This window comes from Papio anubis, chromosome 9 (assembly GCF_008728515.1).
Source record: "Papio anubis isolate 15944 chromosome 9, Panubis1.0, whole genome shotgun sequence".
In the NCBI taxonomy this organism is placed as follows: Eukaryota; Metazoa; Chordata; class Mammalia; order Primates; family Cercopithecidae; genus Papio; species Papio anubis.
Genome location: NC_044984.1, coordinates 71191955 through 71214172, shown reverse-complemented (window position 1 = coordinate 71214172; position 22218 = coordinate 71191955). Strand labels below are relative to the sequence as shown.

General features: G+C 43.1%; 1 protein-coding gene across 2 annotated transcripts; it reads left to right on the top strand.

Moving 5' to 3' along the window:
* The first annotated feature begins 1643 nt into the window (after positions 1-1643).
* CSRP2 (cysteine and glycine rich protein 2) lies at positions 1644-21768 on the top strand. 2 transcript variants are annotated; one of them, XM_021922634.2, is made up of 6 exons: positions 1644-1773; positions 13712-13824; positions 16976-17144; positions 20053-20182; positions 20827-20920; positions 21455-21768. In XM_021922634.2, the coding sequence occupies exons 2-6, from the start codon at positions 13713-13715 to the stop codon at positions 21529-21531; spliced, it is 582 nt and encodes a 193-aa protein (XP_021778326.2). In that variant the 5' UTR covers positions 1644-1773; position 13712; the 3' UTR covers positions 21532-21768. The 2 variants fall into 2 exon arrangements, with proteins under 2 accessions (XP_021778326.2, XP_021778327.2); XM_021922635.2 differs by having other exon boundaries at positions 1697-1748.
* The last annotated feature ends 450 nt before the right edge of the window (positions 21769-22218 follow it).

Genomic DNA, 22218 nt, shown 5'->3' with positions numbered 1-22218 from the left:
ACAGCATGAGCTTGACAGAAACAGCTCAGGTCTGGGAGTCCCCTTCCACAAAGAGGCATTGAGAAGAACTCAGGGTAGGAGACAAAGGGCAGTGGCTTGCTAAAATCCAGTGCTGCAGTGAGACTCACTGATACAGTGTCATTCAGTAGAAGCACTAGGCAAACTTAGGCAAAGAAAAATAAATACTGTAAGAAGCTGAGCTAAAGCAAATGTAGAATCCGAGGGACTGAATTTTCCTGTTGGCCCATAAGTTAAGTCACTTACACTAGCTGATATCATGGAAATAAGGATTGTCCATATTTAGAAAAGCTCACAGCAGGCAAGAATGCTTTCCAGACTCCTGCCACAGTATCAGGAGATGTCAATCACCACTATGTGTTTTTGAACAGTACTTGGTGGACACAGAACAAGGCAGCTATAATGAGTTTATCCTGGATTGGCCCCAGCATATAAAATAAAATAATATTATAAGTCGGTTCTGTACGTTGTTATGCGGATATGTGCTCCCTGCCGTCTCCCCAAGAGGGCATTTGGCAATGTCTGGAGACTTTTCGATTGTCACAACGTCGGGGGCATGGTGCAACTGGCATCTAGTGCGTGGAAGCCTCCCACAATGCACAGGACAGCCCCTACAATAAAGAATTATCCAGCCCAAGATGTCAATGGTGTGGAGGATGAGAAACTCTGGACCAGAGGAGGAAAAAGCATTTATGGCATGAGGGAGTTTTGTTCACTGCCTTTTTTGAACTCCCCACTCCGCAAGTATCAATTCTCTGGGATCATTGCTTCTGGCAGGAGAGGTCATGAGGAGGCCTAGAATATGAACCAGATAGAGATTGCATTGTTTATTTTCCTTTTCATCTAAAACAATAAATCATCCTGTAGCTTAGGCATTAGGTCCCTTCGGATGTCACGGTATCCTTTTGCTTTTCTGACATCAACACATAGAAACGCAGGGCCCTGTGGCGCCCGGGGTTTCTGCCTGGGTTTAGGTTTCTTCCCCCTCAGCATCGCGTGCTGTGCCCTGGTGGAGGGGAAGAGCGAAACACTTTGGGAATGGGGCGTTTTCGTAACGTCATTTATTTAGTCTACATGAGGAATTTTGCTCTTTAAGAATAAGAAAGTTGTGGGTTCCCAGAAGCTGGAAATCGGACGAGAGAATATGCGTTAACTAGGGAAGTTAATCACGTTGAGTCTACTGACAAGGACAAGGGGGGAGGTGGCGGAAAGCCCCGTTTGGCTGACTTTTTACTGCTGGAGCCTCCCGCCCCGTCTGTGTCCGCGAAGAGGGGGATCGGCGCTCGCGGTGGAGAGGTCCGACGCAGGGCGGCGAGGGCCACTTCCCGGCGGGACCGTCCCGCCGCCGGGCCTCCCTGGAGGGGAAGGAAGTCCCTCTCCAAGTCCCAGTGGCTTTTGGAACTGCCGGGTCCCTTTGCGGGGGAGCGGTCCCGGGACGTGGGAAGATGCCGGGCGGGCGGGAAGCTGCAGGAAGAGGCGGGCCTCCTGCCTTTTGTCTCCTGGTGGCTAGCCCGGAGCCGGGCCGAGAGCAGCCAGCCCGCTACAAGCCCCAGCCCGGCAAGCGGCTCCGGGAATCCGGCGGGCGGGGCGGGGCGGAGCCGGGAGGAAGGCGGGGCGGACACAGGCCTCGCCCATCGGGCGCTCTTTAAAAGGCACTGGCGCGCGCTTCGCCTCGGATCTGGGACTCCGTGGACCCTACCTCCAGCTCAGCCTCGCTAGCTCCGCCTGCGGTACGTGCTCCCGCCTCCGACTCAAGTGAGTAGGGGCGGTGGGGCGGTTCCGCGGCGCTGCCAACCCCAGGGCGGGAGTCGCAGGGGGTTTCCACCGCCTCCCGGGGTCCTGCTGTCGCCCGGCCGGCGCGCCCCGGTCTCCTCCGACATCCCCATCCCGGTCCACATTTGTGCCCCTGCCAGCCTCCTCACCCCTGCGCCCCAGATTTTCTCTCTCTTATCCCTCAAACACACCTGCCCTTGTCCCCGAGGCCGCCCAGGCCGTACGCTGGGATCCCAGGCCCGCGGGGCAGGTAAATAATCTTACGTGACCTTTAGTTTCTCCATGCTGGTTTCTCTGGGGGAGAGGCGGGTCGTGAGTTTCGCGTTTCTGCTAATCCGCCTCTTGGCAGCCGTGGGTCCCCTCGTCCAGCGGCAGGTTCTCTCTGGGGTGGGGGTCCGAGTCTCAGGGCCCCCTCTGCCCGGAGTGTGGTGAGACCAAGGGCTACCTTACCGGGTTCGGTCCCCTAGGGGTGGAATGGGGCTTCTACATCCCCCGCGAGCCCAGGGTACTGCTCCTGCCGCCGTACCCGGCTCCTAGCGGCCCCATTGTTGTGGTGCCTGCCCACCAAGCACCGAACCACTCTATGTCGAAAGAACAGCAGGGAAATGTCAATCGCTCACTCCTAGCTTTTTCCAGAACTTTCTACGATTCAGGTACAAAGAAGAATGCAAGAATGCTTGATTGCGAAATTATGCGACAGGTCCTGAGAATCACATTCTGGGTTCTCCAGAGCCAGATTCAGGAGCTCCACGTAGGCACCCCCTGGGGGCGGGGGGCGGGCTTTCTAAACCGGCGGATCCCTTTCCCCCTTCTAAACCGGGACATTTGTTAAACGATGTTTATTTAAATGGCTACCCAAAATGTTTAATCTTTTATTTGCAGTCTGCAAACCAAGCACATTTTCCCTTTATAAATGCTTTTCGATACAGTTTTTTTTTTTTTTTTTTTTTTAGCGGGGGCGGTTAGTAATTTTTTAACCCGGGCAGTGAAAATCGTCGTATTTAGTTCTTGTCTTTTCCAATTAACCTGTTTTAAAACTCTACTTATAAAATGCCAAGAATTCAAATAGGACAGCCACAAAGTTAGCTGTACTTTGACTCCCGTTTTTCAGGAAAGAGTTGGGTGATAGATTTTGAAAGAGAGAATCTAACATAATTTCAGAACAGCATGCCAACCTACAAAGGATGTTGTGAAGTGCTGAATGGTCTCCCCCAATACTCCTGGGGTCATCGCTCTCGTCCATTGTCACTGATAGTTTGTCAGTATTTCTCTGGGTTTTTTCTCCCCTGCATTGTAGTTTTCTTTGCTCTTTTGGTGCTGTGTTACCTTTAAGACCAGACCTGCATCTCATAAGTCTTTGAAACTCACAGTGCTTCCTTGGGTGCCTTGGACAATTGAATGAAAGAAGGAAGGAAAGAATAAGGTTGTGATTATAGGAAACAAAAATATAATTTGACTCATACAATAGATATTTGTTTGCAGATTTGATCTAAAGTTTGTATCATACATTTTTAATGCATTTCTCCAAATGTATTTAACAAATATTGATTGATACTGGTATATGCTAAGTACTGTGCTGAAAGCAGTACTAGCTGGAGGCCTGTCCTGATGAAATTGCAAAATCAGGATTTTTAGAAGCTTGACTCCAGAGGCAACTCTGACACTAAATTGCAATAGTGATCCGGGTCTCTAATTTTTCTTCTTTGTCAAAAGTGAGGTGAATCAAATGAACCCCAAAAGGGAGCTCACTATGGGAGAGGAAGAATGGCTGAAAGGGGCAGGAACGAAGCCAGGCAGGACCAAATTCACACCTCAACTCCAGTACCCATTGGTTTGATGCCCTTGGGCAAATTAACTTTACTTTTTGGCCTCAATGTTTCATCGTGTAAATGGGTGTAGTGGCACATGCCTTGCAGGGTTGTCATAAGGCCTGTTGATACTTGTACAAAGCTCAGCCCAGCCTGGGAGTGGTTCCTTGTAACTAGACAAAGTTGTGCACTTGGTTGAATGTGTGTGGGAAAAGGCTATCAGTGAAAGTCTGTTTCAGGAGAGAGCTGGCTCACACCTGAATAGTGTTTCCTAGACATTGCCTGGAGGCCAGCTTTCTTTATGCAGATTTTCACAGGTTTCCTCAAGGCACCTTACCCTGACTGCCAGCATGGCATCCCTTGGGTTCTATTGGGTGGGGATCCCCAGACACCTCTGGGTCTTTGATTACCTAGGTGGGGTTTCTAACTTTTTATATCATGGCACTCCTGTGAGGCCTCCAGACCCCTTCTCAAAATGTCATAACATAAAGTATGTGGTACCAAATTGCCCAACCCCCAGAATTAAAAGGAATTGTAGACTCTGGGTTAAGAATCCTGACTTAAGGGAATGTTTCTCAGTCTGGATGGTGGAGAAGCTGGGCACAGTTTCTTTTTTATATATTTTTTCCTCCTCAAATTCCTTTTTACCACAGGCACAGTTTCTGTTTGTTAAAAATTTTATTGTTGGAAGTCACAGAGGAAGAACTAATAGAAGTATATTGTGAATGATCTGGAAAGGATATCAGGTTCCTTTTTTGTTTACAATCTCATTGTGCCAACAGTACTATTAATTGTCTTTGACTAATAAGAACAGACACCATGTAATTCATTAGGGCCAAATGACTTCCCAGTTCACTATAGGAAAGAGGGCTTCATGGTGGTTTCACAGTACTTCCAAAAGAAAATAAGCACAGAGAAACGAATCCTCATCCAACACACAGCAGTATAGGAACTACTCAGCTTAAAGAAGAACCTGTGCCATAGCCATGGAGATCAGTACTATATCCATATTGCTACCAGTGGTTTAGTTTAGCAAAACATCAGTGAAATACTTTTGAATTGGAATTTTATTGGTATTCATTTTTAAGTTGAATTGGTCGTTTTATTTAGGTTTCATAGTTATGAGTCATTTAATAGCTTGATGCCTCAGTTTCCCCACTCATAAAATGGGAATAGTGGTAGTGCTTACTTTAGTTGTTATGAGGATTAAATGAGGTAATATAAATATAAGTAAAGCATATATTAAGCTTTATAGAAGTATTTGTAATTATTATTACCTGTCATGTGGCAGACACTAGGTGTTTTGCATATATTGTTTAATCTCGAAACTGCCTTATATAAATAAGCATTGTCTCCATTTTTAAAATGAGAAAACTAGCAGATCAAATGAACAACCTGTGATCATTTGGCCAATAAACAATAGTCTCAGCATATATATCTAGGTCTGATTCCATGAAAAAAATCATGCAAATATTGTTTGAATAATTAAATAACTTGTAGTTTTGCACAGATTGTGAATTGCTATCACAGATGCTGGGGATCAGGGTTACTGAGCTTATAGCATAGTTGCATTTTAATTACAATATGGGATTTGGCAGATAGTGATTCAAATCTGTGTCGAATTTTGCTGCACTCTAAGTTGAAGACATGAGTGGTAGCAGAATTCAAAAGTAGTAAGAATGGTGAGGCTGAGGTACACACAGGAGTGTTCACTAGATTAGAAGAGAGTTTTCCTTCAGTGGGGTTAGATTTAGGTTAGCAGAGAGGGGTAATAGAAAGCTTGTTGGTTGAAAGTAGCAGTTTGGGTGTGAGAGTGGTGCGCAGAGATCACTTACTGCTAGTTGGGTGGAGAGGAAGGTGTGTAATTTGTGTGTGTAATTTGGTAACTCAAGGATTGAGAATTCTCAGGTCATTTGAATAGTCTCAACCCTTAATGTTCTGTACCTGTCAGATATGGTACTTTTGAGGAAAGCTTGTGGTTCTGCAATCAAAACATGAGCCTGATTTGTTTCTTTGGAGATCTGTGACCTCAGCAAGTCACCCAACTCATCAGTCCCCATCGTTTTGGCACCAGGGACCGGTTTTGTGGAGGATGATTTTTTCATGGATGGTGGGGGGATGGTTTTGCGATGAAACTGTTCCACCTCAGATCATCAGGCATTAGATTCTCATAAGGAGTGGGCAACCTAGATACCTCACCTGCACAATTCACAATAGCGTTCCCGCTCCTATGAGAATCTAATGCTTCTGCTGATCTGACAGGAAGCAGAGCTCAGGCGGTAACTCTGGCTCACCCTCCACTCACCTCCTGCTGTGCAGCCTGGTTCCTAGCAGGCCACAGACAAGTAGCAAGTAGCCTGAACACAAAACACAGCTATGGGTCTGTGACCTGGGGGTTGGGACCCTTGACCTAACTGACTGAACTTGGTATATTCAGGCCCCGAGTGTTCCTAAAGGAAAAGGAAGCCGGCTCGTTTGTGGAGTACAGGCTCTTTGCCAGGTACTTTACAAATTTTATCTCATTAAATCTTTACAACCACCTATAAGATAGTTCTCATCCATTTCCAGGTTACCTCTGAGGAAGTTAAGGCTCAGAGGTTAAGGAAATTTTGCCGGAATCACGGAGCTGATAACTGGCTTTTTCAACCAGCTTGTGTCTATCTGATTCTAAGCTCCGCACTGTTTCTTTTATATCTGGCATGTCTGAAAGGTGGCATGTGTATTGTGGTTTCCATGGCAAAAATAATTAATCACAGTTCTCTTGATTGTAGAACCTGGACTGAATTTCAGAATCTTTCTCAACGTAGTTTCAGGAATCCACTATCAGTGGATCTGCAAGGTGACTGTTTCGTCATGCCTGTGAAAGTAAACGGTGCAGAAGCCCTTTTTGCATGCCTCTGTGTCATTTATTGTATTGCTATTGTTTGTCCACATGTTTTTACCACCAAAGTAGAACTCTGTGCAAAACGGGCCTTTCCTTATGACCCATTTATCCTCAGCCCCTAGCCCAGTACATGGCTTATGAAATATTGTTGAATTATATGAGACCTTCATAAACAGTAAAGCATTTTACAGTGCTTATAAGCTGCCTCTACCCTAGAAAAATTACTTGAGACACAGAAATGAAGTTAGCTGGATGGAAAGGAGGTAAGACAGTTGCCTTGATGGGGAGGGTTTGGGGGATAAGGAAGGAATAGACATGTGAGATGGTAGGGCAAGATGAGTATTGATAACAAAGGTTAGAACATTGCTAAATATTGATACTATCATTTGAGTCCCGACTATGCAAGCATTATCTCATCTATAACTCTATAAAGATGGTACTATTCTTAACTCTGTAAAAAAGGTACTGTTGCCCTAAGTTTACAGATGAGAGAAATGACACTTCCTGGACTCCAAACATGTGTTCTTACTTTGCCCTTATGCTAAACTGACTTAAAGGCCAGGTTGAGGATTTGGCTTCAGTAGGAGGAGCCAGATGGAGTATGGAGCTGATCACTAAGACATGAAGAGTTCATCCTTGGTTCAGTGGTATTCACTTCCATAAGAAAAGTAGACTAAGTGGGTAGTTGGGGTAACAGAAGAAAAAATTTGTAGAACAGGCATCAACTGAAAGCTTAATTTCCGATTAACTACAGCTGTCAAATCCTGGCCTTGCTAAAAAGTCATTGTAACCAGGGACAGTGCTACTAACTTACATTCTTTAACAAGTAACTCCCCCTGGATGTGGCTCAAGATGAGACTATATTTTATAATAAATTCTCCTTTAGGGGAAATTGGATTACAGTCAGGTTCTAGTGTAATAATAAGGCCTTACATGTAGTAATACAATGTCAAAGCTTCTGGAGGCATTGAGAATCTGGGTAAATATACAATATAGACTGATTCAATCCAAACTTTTAATTTCAGAGCAGATAACTTAAACTTTAAATGGTAACATATAGATTTGAATTTCATAGATTCAAGTCATTCCCATTCTAAAGTAAGACAGTAAATGCAGCACTAATGGTATGAGAATGGCCCAGGTAGTCAGCTCTCAGTTATGATACGGCTCTCATGAGTGCAGGAACACAAGGGTTCTTGGTCCTCCCGCCGGTTTAGATGAAACGACACGGACACACATGGAGTGGTTTTAAGGAGCGGAGAGTTTAATAAGCAAGAAGGGAGAAGACAGAAGGAAGAAGCTCCCCAGTACAGAGACAGAGGGAGGGCGGCTCCAAAGCCCAAAGAGGAGGTTCCCACCTGCCACGGATACCAGCCAGGTATATTTGCAGAGGCTGGAGGAGAGGATGTCTGATTTACACAGGGCTTAGGGGATTGGTTTGACCAGGCATATCATTCACGTAGAGCAAGAAAAAGCTGGCCCTCACACCCTGGCTTTTTAATATGCAAATACAGGGCGCCATGATGTTCCACACATGTGGGGATATGTGGGGGCTGCCATGTGACCAGGCACAGGTAGGGCATTTGCATGACCCACATGGCCTGCATTTGCATATCAAAGGTTGCCGGCCTGGCTCTAGGAGCCAGGGCTTTACAAGAAACTTTTCCAGAGATGCTTTAAACAAGGAAAGCTTCCCAAGGACCCCTTTTCCTCTCCATCTGCCTAAAGTAATTTCTTAATGACTCCTACCACAGTTATCTAGAGAATGAAGTAACTGTACCATAAGACGACTCAGACTTAGACTATATCAGTTTTTCCCCATGGGTGAGTCTTATGAATTTTGGGTGGTATCTTAGGCTAAGGAGAGGCAGCAAGGAGAAATTGCACATAGGTGTTCAGCTATAAATCACATTGTAACATCTAATACAGTGGGTCAGTCATAGTGCTGGAACTCTTTCAGACACTGAAAAACAAGGAAGAAGACTGAGAAACAGAATTTGCCCTATTTTATCAGATGTAAATTTTATTTTTGCTCTTACCATTCTGTAAATGAATGCATAGGATTTGGGAAAGGCATGCAGCCCAGATTTGCTTAGTGCAAATCCAGTTTGCTGTGATTAATGACAGCTGTAGTGGAGTAGTGTGGCCAAAGGCTTGTAAGAAAAATGAAGACTTGCTTTTTTTTTTTTTTATATGCACAGCAATGCCAAGAGTGACCGAAATGGAAGATCATCACACTTCTTCCAGCCAAATTCAGGAAATGTCCGTTAGAGGTTCAAGCTAAAAGTGTAAATTTGAACTTTGTTTCTTAGTCACCACCATGTGTGGGAACTGTTGCTTTACTTTGGAGTGCATTTTAATGTCCCCGAAAAGGAAGGTTGATAGTGACCAATCAGCTCAGTTTTTTCCTTACCTCGTTTGTTGCTCTGCAGCTATGTTCTAGGTGCTGGTTGGTGGGTTTTCCTACTAGAGTACTGATAGCAGGCCGGATAGAGTGAGATATCCCCTTTGTCTTCAAGCTGACAGCTACTGGATTCCTGCCAAGGCATTGGCTTACCTTATCTTGCCTTCACAATATTTCTGTGGGTGGAGAGAGCCCCCTGTCCCCATTTTTAGCTCGAGGAAATGAAGCCCGAGGTTGCGCAGCTGTGATAACGGCGTTAACTCAGGTGTGCTTAAACCAGTCAGTCTACTTACTCTCCCTCGTCCTTATTTCAGGCATACAAAGTAGAGAACAATATAAGGAATATTCAACTATTCCCATCCACTTTTTTTTTTTTTTTTTTTTGGAGACAGGGTCATCTTGCTCTGTTGCCCAGGCTGGAGTGCAGGGGTGCGATCATAGCTCACTGTAGTCTTGACATGCCTGGCATAAGCAATCCTCCCCCTTCAGCCTCCCAAGAAGCTGGGACCAGAGGTGTGTGCCACCACGCCTGGCTAATTTCTTTTTAAATTTGTTTTAAATATACGTAATATAGGGCCTCCCTATGTTACCCAGACTGGTCTTGAGCTCCTGGGCTCAAGCAGTCCTCCTGCCTCAGCCTTCCAAAGCGTTGGGATTACAGGCATGAGCCACCACGCCTGGCTCCCTATCCATCTTAAAAAAAAAAAAAGTAAATCCAACTGAAACTTTCTGAGGATGCTCTTTATGTTACATCATTTCCCTCTGTCACAGAAAAGGTTATTTAGAAATCCTTAGGAAAGCCCTTAAACGGGATAGAACTGTAATGTTTTGATATATGCACATACTCTGGTAGATGGTGTGGAGAACACAGAGATGTGGTCCCCACCCTCAAGGGACCAGAAACTTATTGCACAGTAAGTTGAATGCTGTGGAACTTGGGTAAGTATCTCCTGAAAAGCTGACACATTCACATTTGGCTGGTGCAGTTAACTTAGAATAAGTAAGTTTAAAGAAACCCTGAATTACATAAAGAAAGGGAAGATATTCCTTCTATCTTAAAAATCCAGGCTGTTCTTCAATGGTATGGAAGAGAATAACAAGGTTATTAGTTGCGTTTTCCTTTTAATGTATTTTTAAGTGTTATTCAAAGACAGCATAGTCTAACCTCAGTCGTGATAGCAATCTGGCTCCTTACTGGTGATTGCTCCAAAGTAAATATGTGTGAAAATGAAAAATACCAAGTTGGTATTAACAGTTCACTTTCTAATATGAGAAATGCTTCAATAATAGAAATGCCTTGACAACAACAAAGTATGTTAAGAACCAGTAGATACTTAGGATCCAATGTAAGTAATTGTAGTGTCATTACCTGTAGGCCTGGATTCTGGCCTTTGGTTCTGCAGGAATCATGAGGGAACTTCCAGCAGATGGCTGCTGCATCCATGAGCATTCAGAATACAGGTAACTTTGGAGGCAGTGGGCAAAGTCAGTGTCACTAACTGTACTACAAACACAGGTCAGTGCGGGCTGTGGGAGCCAAGGCTTTATGTCTTAGGTTTTACAGCCAGGCTTACGTTTCAGTCTGGATTTAAACAATGGAGTGCCTGTCTCCAGGGAGGAGAAGGAAAGATTTATGCAACTACAAAAGGAAAGCTTGTAAACATGTCCTATTGTTGCAAGATACTGATCCTATGTGGATGCCTTCATGGTAAGCCTGGTAACATTTGTGGACCCTTGGAATGACTTTGTTCCTGTCTGGTTAAGAGAAGTTGGCTTTTTGCAAATTCAGACTTACAGTTTAGTGATAACAAGCCATAGCAGCCAGGGGCATGTGTGTGTGTCTGTGTGTATGTGTGGTGTGTGTGTGTTGTTTTAAGGAACAGGAGCTCCAATTCCAAATGACTTAAGAAGGGAATTTACTGGCTCATAACTGAGGCATGCAGGATAAGATAAGGCACAGTTGATTGGCCGTGACCGAGTCACATGCCCAGCCCTGGGGTTGGGGATTGCTATGGTTTGAGTGTTTTTGTCCCCTCTGAGAATCATGTTAAAACAATTCCCAATTCTACAACATTGGGAGTTGGGCCTAATGGGAGATGTTTAGGTCCTGAGGGATCCACTCTCCTGAAAGGATTAGTACCACCATAAAAAGGCCTGGTGGGAGCAGGTTCACCCTTTCTGTTCTTCTGCCATGTAAGGTACAGTGTTCCTGGCCTCCAGAGGATGCTGCATTGGAGGCACCATTCTGCAGCACAGATGGGGCCCTTAGCAGACACTAAACCGGCCGTACCTTGATCTTGGACTTCCCAGCCTTCAAATCTTTATATTCTCAGTCTATTCTTTATAAATTACCTGGTCTCTGGTATCCTGTTATAGCAACACGAAACAGATGAAGATAGGGGTAGAATCAATACCATCTAAAACCAGTGCTTTTCAAACCATCTATGGTAAATGTGTTAGTCTGTGGTCGTGCTGCTAATAAAGACATACCTGAGACTGGGTTATTTATAAAGGAAAGTAGTTTAATTGACTCACAGTTCCACACAGTTGGGGAGACCTCACAATTATGGCAGAAGGTGAATGAGGATCAAAGTCACATTTCACATGGCAGCAGGCAAGAGAGCGCGTGCAGGGCAACTCCCCTTTATAAAACCATCAGATCTTGTGAGACTTACTCACTACCATGAGACCAGCACACAAAAGACCCACCCCCAGGATTCAGTTACCTCCCACCAGGTCCCTCCCACAACACATGGGAATTATGGGAGCTACAATTCCAGATGAGATTTGGGTGGGGACACAGCCAAACCATATCAGTAAAGGACTGTTATTTTTAATTTCCAAGTACAGACCGATGGCTCTGTTCAACAAGATGAGTTCACTGATCTTAGTTCTTGTGGCATAAAAGTTTCTAAATGCTTACCTGAATTTTGTCTCAAATTGGTAACAAGAAGAGTGGCCCATCCATCACCAGGAGACCACATTTTAATAAGCACTTCTCTAAACCACACGGTCTAAGAAAGAGATGAGATGGCTGCTTTTCCAGAAGACAGTCTAGGGAAGGTATCACCAGAAGAGAGGCAAGAGAATACTGAGTGCTGGAAAGTTGCCCACTGCAGTGATCAGCTCCATTAATCTTTCTTTTGGAAAGGCCTCATCTTTGTGTTCAGGAAATTGTCAGGTTCTGGATCACCTTAATGGGGTAGAATGAGAATTCCCCACATCCCTTTTGCTTTTAACGATTGGAGACTCTTAAGTCTTTTCTACTTAGCAGCACTCTGTTTCCCTTCTCTTTCTAGCCAGGTTTAGGTTAGTAAGAGGCCTCGGCCTTATTAGCCACCTGTTTCCTAGAGAGGCAAGCAACCTATCTAAGGAGACTTGACAGGCAAGGGCTGCAAATGCCACTTTACAGAAGGAAGCCCGAAAAGGATGACGGGGAAAGGGGAATTAATTGCTTGTGTTTTTAGATACCACTCAAGGCAGGGCAGACATAACATGCCTTCTTAGCAGGACGACTTTCTATATTGGTTAAGGCATCTGAGGAAGCTGGCCATTCAGAACCAGGCTTTTTTTTTTTTTTTTTTTTTTTTGTCAGAGTCTCGCACTGTCACCCAGGCTGGAGTGCAGTGGTGCAATCTTGGCTCAATGCAACCTCTGCTTCCTGGTTCGAGCAATTCTCCTGCCTCAGCCTCCCAAGTAGCTGGGATTGCAGGCATCCGCCACCACACCTGGCTAATTTTTTTTTTTTTAATTTAGTAGAGACATGGTTTCACTGTGTTGGTCAGGCTGGTCTCAAACTCCTGATCTCAGGTGATCCACCCACCTTGGCCTCCCAAAATGTTGGGATTACAGGCATGAGCCACCATGCCTGGCCAGAACCAGGCATTTTAAAGTGGTCGAGGCAGACCGATTTGTTGAGAAGGGAGATGAGAAAATGTTGGCCTTACATGACAGCAAGACAGCCTAGGATCTGTACTTCCAGCTTGCCCTTTACAGCAGGCCATACTGTTCAGAGGCTATTCCTGCATGCTCAGCAAACAGTTCAATTGGTAGGAAGGGAACTTGTGGCACATTCTGTATGGCCTGACTGACTTGTCAAAGAGGAAAACCCAACTGTTGGCTGGACTAGTGGGCCTTGGGGTTAGTGAAGCATAGAAATTTAAGCCAGAGCCATCTGGATGGGCGTTTGTTGTGGTTACAGCAAAGGCTCCGTGCATGCAGTTGTATGAGTCACAGACACAGCTATTTACACTACAATCATGTAATTTCAGCAAACAAATGTAAAACTTGTTCTTGCAGGGCAACACACTTTCTTCCCTAGAAAGTGTGTCATAGCTTATATATATTAAATGTTAAGAATTTAGTGTTGTCACAATGCATTATAAACATGTAATTAAGACCTCCACCCAAGGGTAAGATCTTCAGCTGAGTTTTAAAAAAATGTTTATTAAAAATGGGCATGTTAGGGAGGGGGACAAAGCTTGCCTTTCCCCTCCCCACGCTTCTTTCTTGACTCCTGTGGAGTCTAATGGCATAGTTTGTTTTGTTCCTGGTGACCTGTACTGTTGTATTGAATGCAGCTCCTTTGTCTGGCAGGAAAAAAAAAAAAAAAATCTTGTGCACGACAAGCCAGTTTCCTAATGTAAGAGTTGTGATTTGGGAGAGGAGACGAGGTTATTTTGGAGGAACGCGGGTCTTTGAAAGATGTGGTTAGAGAGGTTCATAAAGAAACAAAAATCTGCAGCTGTTCCTGGGCTTAAACAGCCCTCTAGGGAGCTGTACGACCAGCACAGGGACATTCTAATGAAGCCTTTATTCCTTCAGAATGCCTGTCTGGGGAGGTGGAAACAAGTGTGGGGCCTGCGGGAGGACCGTGTACCACGCAGAAGAGGTGCAGTGTGATGGCAGGAGCTTCCACCGCTGCTGCTTTCTCTGCAGTAAGTAGCTCTCCGTGCTCCACCTCTGACGGAATCTGTATGTACAAAGCTTCAATATGCCTATTTAAGGAAAAATTGTGGTTTTGCAAACAAAGATCATTTTGAAAGCACGAATGGTTTTTACCAGTCGTCTTAGATGTTGTAAATGCCGAGGCTAGCAGCGAAGACAGGAGGGGTGGCCCAAGACACACCGCCTGCCTTTGTGTCCCCATAGCTCTTGGCCTCTGTTTTGGCCTTTACTTTGTTAACACATCTGCCTCCCCCACCTCACTGAGAGCTGCGTGTCGCTTATGTGGTCTGGCACCTAGCACAGTTTCTGGCACATTGCAAGCGCTTAGCTCCCATTTTTGAGTAGATGAATTGCTCATCATCCAGCCCAGCTTTCTCTTTCTCGGGTTCCCTTTAATGACAACAAAGTCTTCGGTTTTAAAACTGTAGAGTAGCAACTTAAGAAAGCACATCATTAATCATCTTCTGATTTAATGACAGAATTTTCTTCAGTGAATGATTATGTCAGATAAACCCACCCATACGGGCAGATGTTCGCCTTATCAATAGTATTGTACAGGGAAAATTCCTGCAGAAAACCATAGGTTAAAAATTGGTTACGTTGAGAAATAATCTTCAGGAAAAGACTTCTTTTCTCAAATTTGAATAGTCCTTGTCCCTCATTGGAGCCAGCATTCAAGGTATCTGGACCTCTTTAATCGCATAACTGCTTTGCAGACAACAGAAAGTTGCAGTTACAAAAAAATAAGAATACTACATAGGAATGTTCCCTATGTATGCCTCCATAATAATTATGCTACTGTTCCTCAGAAGACTTGGTTTAACCATTTGTTTTAGAAGTTACTTTTTTAAAAAAGGAATCTATTTTTCAGCAGGCTTGTAACTAAGAAAGTATGGAAACAGAATGCAAATACTTCAGCAATTGCTCTCAGTTTCATGTGTCTAGGTTAAGCCACAATGTCTACACCATAATAAAACAACACATACATGTATGCTGTTGACATTTGTTTTACTAAATGTCAAGTTCTTTACTGGTCATTTCTACCAATCCTTTCTAATATTTGTCTCTGCTGACTAAAGCCTTTTAAGGAAATAATTCAGAGTAGTTTGCAGACCTATGAGAATTTTACTGCAGAGAACAGGGATGAGGACTGGGGAAGAAAGGGGTGGTTATATAGTAACATTTTCATATACTTACACTTGTTTTGGTTCATACAGGTTTTTCAAAACAGTTTTTACATTTATTTACATTTATTCTGTCTGTGAAGGGTAGTTGTCCTTCAGCAGTGTTAGCTTAAATATGGTTTAAGATATAGTTATCTTTAGGTATGTGTATTTCAGCACTTGAGCCTCAACAGTTAGATTCCAGAGTAGATGTCATTTCATTCTACCATAGAAGACTTTAGTCTAAGATAATAGAACTTTCAAAATTTAACTCTATTTTAAACCAGCCAGCTAGTCCTCCTTCCCTCCCTTCCTCTTTGCTGTCCTTCCTTTTGTCCTCCTTTGTTGTTGTTGTTGTTGTTGTTGTTGGTTTTAGTTTTTTGTTTTTGTTTTTTTTTAAATGGAATCTCGCTCTGTCGCCCAGGCTGGAGTGCAGTGGCGCGATCTCGGCTCACTGCAAGCTCCGCCTCCCGGGTTCATGCCATTCTCCTGCCTCAGCCTGCCGAGTAGCTGGGACTACCGGCGCCCGCCACCACGCCCAGCTAATTTTTTCTTTTTAGTAGAGACGGGGTTTCACTGTCTTAGCCAGGATGGTCTCAATCTCCTGACCTCGTGATCCGCCCGCCTCAGCCTCCCAAAGTGCTGGGATTACAGGCGTCAGCCACTGCGCCCGGCCTTGTCCTCCTTCCTTTTATTCAACCCCCCCCCCACTTTTATTTTTCTTACTTTTAATTTTTATGGGTACATGGCAGGTATATATATTTATGGGGTACATGAGGTGCTTTGCTACAGGCATACAATGTATGTTAATCACATCATCTTAAATGAGGTATCCATCACCTCAAGCATTATTTTTTTGTTACCAACATTCCAGTTATACTCTCTTATTTTTAAACGTACAATGAATGATTGTTGACTGTAATCATCCTGTTGTGCTATCAAATACTAGATCTTACTCTCCCCACTTCCCTCCCGACACCGTACCCTTCTGAGCCTTTGGTAACCATCATTCTACTCCGCATCATCATACAATTGTCTTTTAAATAAGGGGGAGAATTTCTGATCTTTGATTTCCAGCTGCCAGATTGTGCTACCAGTGAGTTTCCTCACAATTTACTTTTTTGTCAAGCTTAATTGAAGTTTTAGAAAGTGAAATAATGTCTGGATGAAACATGATGACATTTGGTAGTTTTATGAAGTCGGACACGTGGAAATGTCCTGTGGCAAGAGATCCATCAAGAAAGAATGCATTCTCCTCTGGGACAGAAGGGAAAACAAATGCAGACTTTAAAGCACTTGACGATTTTCAGACAGGCTCATCACTGCTGGAGAAGCTGCTGGGGAGAGGAAAGGGTGATACTTCTTCCCAGTCTAGACTAGTGATGAAAACTAGAATTCAGGATTTAAAACTATTTTTATCCCGGGGGTGTCTACTGGGGAGGAAAGGATACAGAGGCAAGTCCCCCAAGGCACTGAGCTACCCTTCTGTTCTTTGTTAGATTGTGATTTAACAGGACTTGGTAAGACAAGGCTGAAAAGATTAAGAGTGTTGAGGGTTGGGAGCAAGGTGGTGTTTTATTCCTTTTGTTTAAGTAATTTATAGCCACCTCTGACACTTTGCTCCCTTAATATCATCTCCCAGAAAGGGAAATCATAGTAAAAGTTTGATCGGCACCATAGGAACGGGAATACAAAATAAATGAAACAAACTAAAAATAAATAAAGCTTGAGGCTTCTGGATGTTATATTCTGATACATTTCTGAAGCAACTGTCATATCGGTGGAGGAATGTAAATAATCCTCAAATGTAGCTGGCCAGTCCAGATGCTGTCTCATGGCTTTTGGGAAGCCACAGGATAAACCAGGAATGTGAGGGAGCCTCAGCCTTTACCATTTGTGGGCCATGTGTGTGCCACCATTGTTCTAAGGAAAAAGGCGTCTTTGGAACATGTGTAAAGTCTAACTTTTTCCCCTGCAGTGGTTTGCAGGAAAAATTTAGATAGTACAACAGTGGCAATTCACGATGAAGAGATCTACTGCAAATCCTGCTACGGAAAGAAATATGGGCCAAAAGGCTACGGTTACGGCCAGGGCGCTGGCACGCTTAACATGGACCGTGGGGAGAGGCTGGGCATCAAGCCAGAGAGGTGAGTTGGGAGACTGTTGGTTACCTTCAGAAATGAGTTGCGACAGTTAGTGCCGCTTGCTGAACAGGAACCTGGGAGTCTCCAGATTTTTAGTTGAAACTAAGTAAATAAAATGGGACTCTGATTTTCTCATGTAAACTAGTGACTATTCTTTAAGTTCAAAATATTGAGTTTTGGACCTAACAAAGTTCTCATTAATAATTCCAGTGATTTCTGTTCCTGGCTTTATAGCATTCCAAGCTGTATCAAGGAGTCCTGTTCTCAAAAGCAAGTGATTTATATTTACTTCTATTTCGCAGCACCTTGGAGACCGGATGTCATGAAATTAAATGGTAGAGAAATGTGCTGTGTGAATCATGAGAGGCGTTTCTCATGTGCAGTGTAAGCAGTCAATGCGAATTCGTCAGTCCCTCCTTCTATGTAAACATTTTTCATCAAGAAATCATTTTTCTCTAACTTAAAAATGGAAATTATTTCTTGTTTTTGATTCTTTGAGAGAGTAGTATTAAACTTTAAAGGCTTTGGTGCCAACATATCAAGGTGCTAAATTTGTTAAAGTTCACTTAGTATTTCATATTCAGGTTAAATAACTTCCTTGTTTAGAATTCCCCCCACACACACTTTTTTTTTTTTTCTTTTTTTGTGAGAGTCTCACTCTGTCACCCAAGCTGGAGTGTACTGGTGCAATCTCAGCTCACTGCAACCTCTGCCTCCCAGGTTCAAGTGATTCTCTTGTCTCAGCCTCCTGAGTGGCTGGGATTACAGGTGTGCACCACCACGCCTGACTAATTTTTGTATTTTTTGTAGAGGTTGGGTTTCACCATATTGGCCAGGCTGGTCTCGAACTCTTGGCCTCAAGTGATCCACTTACCTCGGCTTCCCAAAGTTCTAGGATTACAGGGATGAGCCACCGTGCCCAATCTGGAATTTCCTCTTAATTCCTATTTTTAACCCATTGATTCTACTTTTTGAACTTAACATTTTCACATCCATTTTATATTGAAAAGTCCAAAATTAGTGTAATAGTCCAACAAAATGGCCCTTGGACAAGACCATAAACCGTGCCAGTCACTGTGCAGCATTAGCATATGTTAACTCGTGTAATCCTCATAACAGTCCTACAGCAGAGGGCATCCTCTCTTTCTTCAGAGCAAATGAAGACAAGAAAAATTAAGTAAAAACTTTGCCCAAAGTCACACTGTTAGTTAATTGTAGAGCCTAGAACTTAACCTAGTCTAACTCCAAACCTTATGACCTGAATGAAACATGGTGCTTGGCTTGGCTAAAATAATGATTACCATGTATTGAGTCCCTGTTGTCTGTTGAACATTTATCTTCATTCTGTATAATCAGAGTAACTCTGAGTTGTAGATACTTTGTCCGTTTTATAGATGACGACACTAAGAGTCAGGTCACACAAATAAATGAGAGAGCCAGGATTTGAACCAATGTCCATTTGGTTCCAAAATCTGTTCTCTTCCAACTGCAGTATGTCCTACATTGAGGCTCACCTCTGTGTTCTTTGAGCTTCTTCCACCCTCAGAGTTTCTGGGCCATGATGCCCAGCTTACCTTTTTATCTTTGTTAAGATTTGTTTTACTTGCTGTGCTCTCCTTTTCCATCTTATTACATCTATTTTTGTGCTCTAAAGGTTTTATTGAAAACCTTTTAAAATTTAAAGCACAAAGACCAGTGAACCCTCCTTTATTTATTATTATTATTATTTTTTATTTAATATAGACAGGGTCTTGCTATGTTGCCCAGGCTGGCCTCAAACTCCTGAGTTCAAGTTATCCTTCTACATTGGCCCCCCAAAGTGCTAGGAAGACATTGTTTTTCCAGTAGGAAAAATTAGCAGTTGTGGAGTGCTGTCATTTTATCTGCTTAGCTAATTTATAAGGTTCTAAAAGGGCTTAAAAAAAAAAAAAAGTCTTCTCCCATCCTGGCTAACACGGTGAAACCCTGCCTCCACCACAAAATACAAAAAAATTAGCCAGGCATGATGGCAGGCGCCTGTAGTCCCAGCTACTCGGGAGGCTGAGGCAGGAGAATGGCGTGAACCTGCGAGGTGGAGCTTGCAGTGAACTGAGATTGCACCACTGCACTCCAGCCTGGGCGAGAGCGTGACTCCGTCTCAAAAAAAAAAAAAAAAAAAAAAAAAAAGTCTTCTCAAAGCCCGAGGGTGTTCTGCACCTACTAGGTACACCTTACTGCATGGAAACAGTTCCTACTGATAGCAAGAAATATGGTTCACTCAGTGATCTGTAAATAGTGACAGAACTACCACCCTTATCAGAGAACAATGAAAGATAAACAAATGGCATAGTAATAATAAAAATTTCCAAAATATTTTTCCATGAAGAAAGTTGGCTGTTCACACTTTCCTTTATTCAAGATATACTGGGAGACCAAGTAATCTATAAAACATGCTTAACTTTCTTAGTTATAGACCAAAGTCAACTTACCTATTTGTGGAATTTTTAAACTGCTTAACAGTGATTTTTCCAACTCATGTGAAGTAAAAAGTTAGCTATGATTCCAGTCATATTCTGGAGTAAAAATATATGCTCTGGTAAGTTTTAATAAACCATAACGTAACAGCTTAGTTGAGAGGCCAACACTGAGGATTAAATGAATTCTGTTTAGACTCAGAGGGACAGATCTTTTAAGTCTGGGTCCCTGTCTGGTTTTTGTAATAATAAATGAGCCCATAGATAGGTTCAAGCAGTAACTCTGGCTGGCACCTGAGTCATTTCTTCTTCATTTCCTCCCCTGTCCTGGGCTGCGAAGGCCTCCAGCTTTGAGGCAATATAGCAGTTAAGTCCCAGAGTTCCATTGTTCCTGCCTTGTGTACTTAAAAGGGCCCTGTGGAAACTCTTGCCTAACTTTCTTTCCCTCTTTCCACAAGTGTTCAGCCTCACAGGCCTACAACAAATCCAAACACTTCTAAATTTGCTCAGAAATATGGAGGTGCTGAGAAGTGTTCCAGATGCGGGGATTCTGTATATGCTGCCGAGAAGATAATTGGAGCTGGAAAGGTAAAGTGCTATTTCGAATTAATAACAGCAAATGAATCCTCTCTGCTCCCTTTCTCCCCCTAACCCTTCCACATTTCTTGCTTGGGTGATGTCTTATAAATCAGTGTCCTATATGAAACTTTTCTTTAAGTGCACTTCCATCAGAATTACTAACTTTTTTGAAGTGATTCCCTTACTTGACAAGTCACTTTTATGTTTGAAATAAGTTGTTTTCATAGGGGGCACTCCTGAAGGTTAAACTTTAAAAGGCCAGACTCTAATGGAATCTCCAGGTTATTCAATATAGTGAAAAAAAGCAGAAGTCCGAGTCAGGACACCTGATGCGAATTCAGTGTATGAATTTGGAAAAGTTACCACCTAACCTCTTTCAGCTGCGCTGTTCTTGGCCAGATAGAAGATGGTCTGTTTAAAGGAGCAGACTGGGCTTGTGCTTAGGACTGAGGCTGCTCTTAGGGAAACAGCCTTTCTGTGGGTGATCAGGAGTGCAGATACTGAGGTCTGGTTTCAGCCTTCTCACTGGAGCTGAACCACAGAAGTCAGGAGCTTGCTTTGGGGTGATCATGCTGAGCCACTTCTTGCCACACATCTAATTGAACTGTAGGAAACAGACCTCTCAAACATGCTGACACATTCATCTCTTCCAGCCCTGGCACAAAAACTGTTTCCGATGTGCAAAGTGTGGGAAGAGTCTTGAATCAACAACTCTGACTGAAAAAGAAGGTGAAATCTATTGTAAAGGTAAAATTAATTTCAGTTACTGCTGTCCATATGAATATCCCACACTGGTTCTTATTTAATGAAATGTCACTGGTATTAAAAAAAAAAAAAAAGAGAGAGAAAGGGGTACCACTATTTGAAAATAAAATATCCCAAGATGCTTATAGATGACAGAGAACCACAGATAATCTTAAGTTCCTGATCATCTAAAACTCCCCCTAGATAAAAACACTACAAATAGCCATCTTTTGCCTTCATCTCTTGAGCAAAGCGTTAAGTATATGGAAGAAAATAGACAAATACATACCTTACCTGGCCTGACTCATGCTTGCAACTTAGCAAGACCACGCTGAACACTATGGAGCCAGAATGTGTGGACTTGTCTTTATAGCTTTAATATATTTAGTACATGACCTATTTAACATCGTAAATAAGTTGAGCCCTTTTACACAGCAGTTTGTTTTATTTATGAGGGTTTATTGAGTGGGTCTTCAGCAGTGTTAGCAAAGCTTAATGGACTTGCACTAACTATCCTTCCTCCCTTTTCCTTTGTAGGATGCTATGCAAAGAACTTTGGGCCCAAGGGATTTGGCTATGGCCAAGGAGCAGGGGCTCTTGTTCATGCCCAGTAAGGTGTAAACCCTGAACTAAACATCACACACTGAGAATCTCTTCATAACCTAGGCACAGATAATCTTTAACACTAAACTACTGTGAAATTCTACCAGCATTAAGTACTGTATATTGCCCTGTACTTGGATAGGCTGGCTAACTTGTAGGAAGAGAGCACTGTATTGTATCCTTTTGCTTTATTCACCAGCATTTTGGGGGAACATTTCTTTTACATTTTAAATAAAACTTCAGCTTGATTTGGGTGTTCATTGTCTTTTAATTAATCTTTTGGAGGAGAGGCTCTGATTTCAGTTAGTGGAAAATCATTTGGGTCCCTACCTTTGTTACCCCATTACCCAGTTGACTCATTAATGTTTGCATTACAACTGTTGAAAAGGATCTCTCTCTCTCTCAAGCAGGCAAGTGCGCCTTAAGAGTAAAGGTTGCTAGGCAACAGGCATCGCCATTTCAGCTCCTCAAAGCTGGTGTTCAGCAGTGCAGCATCTCCTCCTTTTCCTCCCCGCTGTACTCTTAAGTTCTTTTGATTAATCTATACCTAAAATTCAGTACAACCTACGGGCAACTATAGAATCTGAGACTTAGTATGATCCTTTTTAAAGACTTTCCACTGTGATCTAATAGATGGTGACCTACTAAATCCTGGAAACGGGGGTGTTTCACATATTTTGATTCTGTATAAGTAGCAA

Excerpts from the sequence above, each read along its gene's own strand:
- CSRP2 (XM_021922634.2), top strand. The coding sequence starts at position 13,713 with ATGCCTGTCTGGGGAGGTGGAAACAAGTGTGGGGCCTGCGGGAGGACC. Across the intron at positions 17,145-20,052 it reads CTGGGCATCAAGCCAGAGAG|TGTTCAGCCTCACAGGCCTA; the intron begins GTGAGTTGGGAG and ends TCTTTCCACAAG. Across the intron at positions 20,921-21,454 it reads AGGTGAAATCTATTGTAAAG|GATGCTATGCAAAGAACTTT; the intron begins GTAAAATTAATT and ends TTTCCTTTGTAG.